This window comes from Engraulis encrasicolus, chromosome 9, assembly GCF_034702125.1.
Source record: "Engraulis encrasicolus isolate BLACKSEA-1 chromosome 9, IST_EnEncr_1.0, whole genome shotgun sequence".
Lineage (NCBI taxonomy): Eukaryota > Metazoa > Chordata > Actinopteri > Clupeiformes > Engraulidae > Engraulis > Engraulis encrasicolus.
Window position 1 is genome coordinate 29,231,559 of NC_085865.1, and position 7,500 is coordinate 29,239,058.

At 47.0% G+C, this 7,500-nt stretch overlaps 1 protein-coding gene across 1 annotated transcript in view; it reads right to left on the reverse strand.

Moving 5' to 3' along the window:
- The window catches only part of LOC134455668 (matrix metalloproteinase-16-like), a 48,889-nt gene that overhangs the window by 18,161 nt on the left and 23,228 nt on the right, over positions 1-7,500 (reverse strand). Inside the window, exons 4-5 of the mRNA XM_063206884.1 lie at positions 6,772-6,900; positions 5,795-5,970 (exon numbers count right to left, since the gene is read on the reverse strand). Of these exons, the coding sequence (XP_063062954.1) occupies positions 5,795-5,970; positions 6,772-6,900 (305 nt within the window). The remainder of the gene's footprint in view (positions 1-5,794; positions 5,971-6,771; positions 6,901-7,500) is intronic.

The following is a 7,500-nucleotide window of genomic DNA, read 5'->3' on the forward strand; positions in this document are numbered from 1 at the left end:
AAAAGTGGGTAGTGCTGCTGGATCCAAATCTAAACCACATTAGCTGATGATCCACCACTAACCAACACCTGTCCCGTTTCGAGGGTAACCATTATGGCCAGAAATTATAGCAGGGGTAGAGCAAATAAAGGCTACATCGTATTTATCTCTCTCACTTGATGTGGGATGCTGTGTGGTGCAGTTGTGCTCGCATAATGTGGATTCAACACTAGGTGGCACTACTGAGGGCAAAGCCCTTACAGTGGTCGACCACTAACAAACACCTGTAGCACTTTAGGGTAGCTATTATGGCTACCGACACGCAGCCACAAATGATGGTGGTGGGTAGGGGACAGTTTACACTTTTAAAGAATCTCAAGGTCTCGGAACCACAATTCGGAACACCCCTCCTAACTCTCCAGTCCACCCATTTTTAAACTGATTGGTTACGTTACGTTTTTTTTTCCAGGTAGGCTAGCCTTGGAGGAGGCTGTTGAATGATTTGTTTTTGAGCATAAATGGCATCAATTTGTTAAGTTAATTCAACCCTCAAAGAGTTGAATTTAATACTAAAGTGGAGTGGGACTACACATTCGCACAATCGTGTTGAATTAAGAGTGTTTTTTTTAAGGGCGTACCGCCTTGTGTTACAAGTGTTGAAGGTGTCTTGTAGCGCTACAAGTCTTCCAAGTTCACCAGTTTTCGGAGGTTGTAAGTCATGGTTGTAAGTTGGTCCTAACAAGTCTACAGAGTTTACAAGCCTACAAAGGCTGCAGCCTTGTCATTTGGGACATTGGGAGTACAAGTCGACAAGTTTGCAGGTCTTTGGGAGGCGAGTCAAAAGGGCCCTTCCACAGGAAGAAAAGGAAGGGGCGAGGAAAGGCTGTGTCGACTCTTCTTAGGTGGGAGACTCTAAAGCAAATAGGGTGTGTGCTTTCTTGGGGAGCACGGGGGACGTGAGATGGAAAAGAGTGTGGTGAGGTGAGAGACAGAGGGAGGGTGGGGAGAGAGAGAGAGAGAGAGAGAGAGAGAGAGAGAGAGAGAGAGAGAGAGAGAGAGAGAGAGAGAGGGAGGAAGGAAGGAAGGAAAGGGAGCGAGACAGAGAAAGAGAGACAGAAAGATGGGAAGAGAGAGCAACAGAACTCATTTCTGAGATGAGAGGAAGAGAAGAGAGAGAGAAAGAGAGAGAGAGAGAGAGAGAGAGAGAGAGAGAGAGAGAGAGAGAGAGAGACCGCTGAGTGCTCGGATTCCAGCAGGTCTCGCCGGCCGCACTTCTCACCTCTGCTCTCCATGCTTTTTTCAGTTCACTGTGTGAGTGCGGGTGTGTGTGTGTGTGTGTGTGTGTGTGTGTGTGTGTGTGTGTGTGTGTGTGTGTGTGTGTGTGTGTGTGTGTGTGTGTGTGTGTGTGTGTGTGTGTGCGCGCGCGCGTTTGTGTGAGTGTGTGTGTGTTAGAAGAGACAGATAGAAAGCCTGTGTGTGTGGGGGGGTGGTCTTGTGTTTGTGTAAGAGTGTATCTGTGTGTGGGTGGGGGATGGTTGTGCTTTGTGTGTGTGTGTGTTTGTGTAAGAGTGCATATCCACCCGTGTGTGTGTGTGTGTGTGTGTGTGTGTGTGTGTGTGTGTGTGTGTGTGTGTGTGTGTGTGTGTGTGTGTGTGTGTGTGTGTGTGTGTGTGTGTGTGTGTGTGTGTGTGTGTGTGTGTGTGTGTGTGTGTGTGTGTGCTGGGTATTGAGTGCTGGGTGTGTAGGAGGAGGGAGATATGAGATGGGATAAGGAAGGAAGCAGGCATTGCATTGCACACACACACACACACACACACACACACACACACACACACACACACACACACACACACACACACACACACACACACACACACACACACACACACACACACACACACACAGTCCATGTTTTCGTTCTACCCTCGCTGACACATTCATGCTCACATTAACTCATGCTCACATTTACACATACATAACTCTCTCTCTGTCTCTGTCTCTGTCTCTCTCTCTCTCACACACACACACACACACACACACACACACACACACACACACACACACACACACACACACACACACACACACACACACACACACACACACACACACACACACACACACACACACACAGGAGAAAAAGCACCTTTTGTGTACATAGTCTGTGTGTGAGAAAGAGAGAGAGCGAGAGAGCAATGTGTGGAGGCATAATATGCAGCAGTGTTTTCCTATGCAGGTTCCATTCTTTACATTCCTCCAATACAGCATTAGTGCAGTGCAGCGCTAGCAACCGGAATGGAGTGCAGAGGAGAGGAGAGGAGAGGAGAGGAGAGGAGAGGAGAGGAGAGGAGAGGAGAGGAGAGGAGAGAGAAACTAAATACTAGCCTGGAATTTCAATTTCCTGCACAAGTCGGGAGACATGTGGAGGAGGAGGGGAACAAGGGAGAGAGAGAGAGAGAGAGAGAGAGAGAGAGAGAGAGAGAGAGAGAGAGAGAGAGAGAGAGAGAGAGAGACAGACAGACAGACAGACAGACAGAAACAGACAGACAGACATAGAGACAGACATACAGACAGACAGACAGACAGACAGACAGACAGACAGAAAAAGAGAAAGTGACAGGGGACGAGAAAGTGACAGGGGACGAGAAAGAGAGAGTGAGAGACAGGAATAGGTAGGCCTAGATAGAGAGAGGTTCCGAAAAAAGAGGAAGTGGAAAGGAGGTGAGAAAGAGAAAGAGAAAGAGAGAGCAACAGCGACGGACGGAGACGGAACCAGCAGAGTAGAAAAGTCTGAATAAAGGAGCATGAAGAGAGGAATGATGAACGGGTGAAGGGAAAGTTAGAATACAAAGAGAGGATTGACGAAGAAGTGAAAGGAAAGGTAGAATACAAGGAGGGGAGTGTAGAAGAGGACGCAAGAGAGCAAGGGAGATTAAAAGAAGTGCAGTGGGAGATTCAGGGAACAAAGAGAGGGGAGTTCAGCATGTAATACATTCATAACCTCATTTGGGCGTCTTTCCTCCACACACGCACGCATGCACACACACACACGCATGCACACACACGCACACATGCATGCACTCACACGCACCGTATGCATGGATACATGTACAATATATGCACACTCAGACGAACAACCTTGAGTGCTACTCTTGGAGTGCAGAGTGTGTGTGTGCGTGCGTGTGTGTGTGCACTCGCGCATGCCTGTGTGTGTGCACGCGCGCGTGTGTGCCTGTGTGAGTGCGAGTCTGTGTGTGTGTGAGAGAGAGAGAGAGAGAGAGAGAGAGAGAGAGAGAGAGAGAGAGCGAGAGAGGGGGGTGAGAGAGAGATAGAGAGAGAGAGAGAAGTGATTTCTAATGAAAGAGAATGTTCTCTGTTGTAAACTATAATTCACTTTGGAAAGAGAAGGTTGGCCCAGTGAAATGATAATAAAACAACATCAAAACAAGTCTGCCGAGAGAGAGAGAGAGAGAGAGAGAGAGAGAGAGAGAGAGAGAGAGAGAGAGAGAGAGAGAGAGAGAGAGAGAGAGAGAGAGAGAGAGAGAGAGAGAGAGAGAGAGAGAGAGAGAGAGAGAGAGCCAGGGAGTCAGACGGACAGACAGACAGCCAAAGAAAGAGAAAAAAGCACAGACGGAAGGATGGATAGGGAAAATAAGAGCGCAAGAGCAAAGGAAAGAGGGCAGAGAACGACTAGAGGAATGGAAAGCAGAAGCAGACAACAGTGAGAAAGGAAGGGCAGTTGTGGGCAGAGAAAGGCACACTGCAGAATGCATAAAAGAAAAATGGACAGAGAGCAAGAGAGGGAGGTAGATGGAAAGGAAGAGAGAGAGAAAGTGACAGAGAGAGAGAGAGAGAGAGAGAGAGAGAGAGAGAGAGAGAGAGAGAGAGAGAGAGAGAGAGAGAGAGAGAGGGAGAGAGAGGACGGAGGTGGGCGATAAAGAAATGAAAGACACAGGATTGAGAGTGTTGGCATGAAAAACAGAGACACAAAACAACAGTGGAAGAGCAACAGTAAAACAAAGAAAGAAGAGAAAGAGCAAACCAATAGAGAGAAAGAGAGAGAGAGAGAGAGAGAGAGAGAGAGAGAGAGAGAGAGAGAGAGAGAGAGAGAGAGAGATGTGGGTGTATTGTACAAGGGAGGGGAGTGAGGGGGCGAGAAAGAGAGAGAGGGCCGTGAGTGACAGAGCCATAGAAAGCTCCTATTACATCACACACAGCTGTTCTCCTCTCCTCTCTCCTCCCTTTCTCTGCTCTCCTCTGCTCTCCTCTGTTCTCCTCTCCCCTCTTGCCTCCTACTGTCTCCTCTCCTCTCCCTTTCTCTGCTCTCCTCTCCTCTCCTCCCCTTCTCTCCTCTGTTCTCCTCTCCCCTCTTGCCTCCTACTGTCTCCTCTCCTCTCCCTTTCTCTGCTCTCCTCTCCTCTCCTCCCCTTCTCTCCTCTTCATTATCACACCTCCACGCTTATTTCTATCTCACTCCCTCTAGCATTCTCTAGCACACACACACACACACACACACACACACACACACACACACACACACACACACACACACACACACACACACACACACACACACACACACACACACAGCTTTTCATTTAGAGAGAGAGAGGGAGAGAGAGAGAGAGAGAGAGAGAGAGAGAGAGAGAGAGAGAGAGAGAGAGAGAGAGAGAGAGAGAGAGAGAGAGAGCAGAGCGACAGACTCCAAACTCTATATAGCATAGGGTCAGGTGCTGCATTAGCAAGTTGAGGGGAAACATACTGAAGAAGGTGTGAGCTTCATGGTCTTAGCATGTATTTAATGAAAGCTTCTAAAAGCAGACATCACAGCAAGGCTCTGTCTATTTCTCTCGCTATCTCTCTCTCTCTCTCTCTCTCTCTCTCTCTCTCTCTCTCTCTCTCTCTCTCTCTCTCTCTCCCTCTCTCTCTGAAACCTAATGCATTACACAGGGACAGCTTTCACTTCCAGTAATTGCGTGGAGTCGCAACCAACGCGAAGCAGTTCCTATGAAGACCATCTGTGAGATGTACACACAAGATGTATACATAGACATGCACATGAATACACACAGGCGCGCGCACACACACACACCGGTGGGCACGCACACGCACACAGGCACACGCGTGCGCGCACGCACGCACGCACACACACACACACACACACACACACACACACACACACACACACACACACACACACACACACACACACACACACACACACACACACACACACAAATCTTATGACTGTTTGTCTTCCTTTTAAGATTTGACGACCTGATGATTGTGCTGCATTGTGATGAGATGCCAAAGATTATTGGAAAATTGGACAAATTGGAAAAATCAAACGTCAACGGAGATGAATAAAAAAGCTCTGAGGTCACCCATACAGATTAGATATGCGAAATAAGATACAGTGATAGTGACAATGTGTGACACACAGACGCAGGCACGCAGGCACGCAGGCACGCAGACGCAGGCACAAAGGCGCAGGCACACAGACACGTACACGTACACGTACACGTACACGTACATGCACACGCACGCAAACACACACACACACACACACTCAAGAAGTGGGTCACATGCATGGCCAAACACAGAAGACCCCTTTGTCTCATGCACATTTGCAATGTGCAGTAAACACACACACACCACACACACCACACACACACACACACACACACACTCACACACACACACACACACACACACACACACACACACACACACACACACACACACACACACACACACACACACACACACACACACACACACACACACACACAAATAAACATACACTCCTACTCACCATCATGGTTGGGGTTTCCCAGTGTCCAGGGCTCGTCCGAGTCGAAGTGTGTGTCGCCTCCGATACCCGGGCCAGGGAAGTAGGCGTGCGCAAGGAAGCCCCCCTCGCCGTCGAAAGGAGAGCTGTCACCATGGAAACCCGAGGCGAAGATGATGGTGATGTCCACGTCCCGCTTGCTATGTAGGTAAGGAAGGAAGGATTATCATCGACTTTAAAATCTCTTCGAGACTTGGTTTGACCAAGAGCATAACAATTAACATTTCTCAAACGGCATGGTTGACCCGCCTCTCTTGGTTTGCTACTGGTTGTTTGCTTTCCGACAAAGTGGGAGGAGTTCCCGATATTTGTATAGCTCCTGGCCTGACTAGAAGCAACGCTGTAGATGTTGCGTCACTAGGAGGGCACGGCCTGGCTAGGAAGTACTTATGTTAGTAAGTGTGTAAAGCAGAAGTAGAATTTATTTGTATAGTGCTTTTCACAGACAGTCACAAGTGTTTGGTGGTTTCTACCTATATAGGGTGGAACCAAAGGCAAATGTCTTACTTGTCAACCTGTAAGTATTCCTATTCACTGCAAGTCTTGGTAGGGTATCAAAGTACTTATATTCTTATTGGGATCATAACATACTCTACCTGCACTTCAGGTCCCGGTAGGGTATTGAAGTATTCATTTTCTTATTCGTATTGGGATTATAATATATACACATACCTCCACTTCAGGTCGTGAGAGGACATTAAAGTATTCATATTTGTATTCATATTAGGATCCTAACATACCTCCACTTCAGGTACCGTTGGGCATTAAAGTATTCATATTTGTATTCATATTAAGATCCTAACATACCTCCACTTCAGGTACCGTTGGGCATTAAAGTATTCATATTTGCACTTATATTGGGATCAAAATACCTTATTCATATTTATATAGGCATATGTACTAGAACTCATATTCACATTCATTTTGAGATGGTGATGTACCTGCGCTCTAATTCCCGGTAGGGCACGGCCTGGAAGCGCAGCGGCGTGACGTTCTGCCACACCTGGAAGGCCCGCTGGATGGCGTTGTGGGTTTCCTTCTCGCCGACCTTCGGCGTGAAGTTCTTGACGCTGTAAAGGGGGCAGAAGATGAGATGATGAAGATGGGTTAAGTAATCAAGAAAATAACCCAAAAGTCACTCAGAACCTGTTAAATGACAGTGATTATGCAAGAACATGACTTCACATTATTGTCACAGTTCAATTCATACGTTTTTAATCGATGGTCTCCTTCTTGACCACCTTCGATGTGAAGTTATTGATGCTGCAAGGGTCACACAAATGGAAGCAATGGTTTTCATTAGCCTTTAAGACATTTAAGTACACTTTTCAAAGCGACTTACTGTATTCTGAGTTCATTTTGTATATAGTAAATAGTCACAGTTTAATTGGAGCGGTGTTGACATCAGACAACACTGTATACTTCCTTGCACACAACAAAGTCTTGTTGTTGCTCCAGAGCTATGGGTTCACAATAGTGAGTCATTGATTCACACTGTTAACCTAACCATTGTCTGATGAAAAATCCCCTTGATTAGGCATGTCTTGTAACTTACGAGTTAAGATATGGAGAAATTGAGTTTCAAAAATAAGTGCTTTGGGTATTGAACTTCCAGAGCGTGCAAATGAAAAACATTCGCTAGATTGCCATCAGCTTGGTTCATCATATAG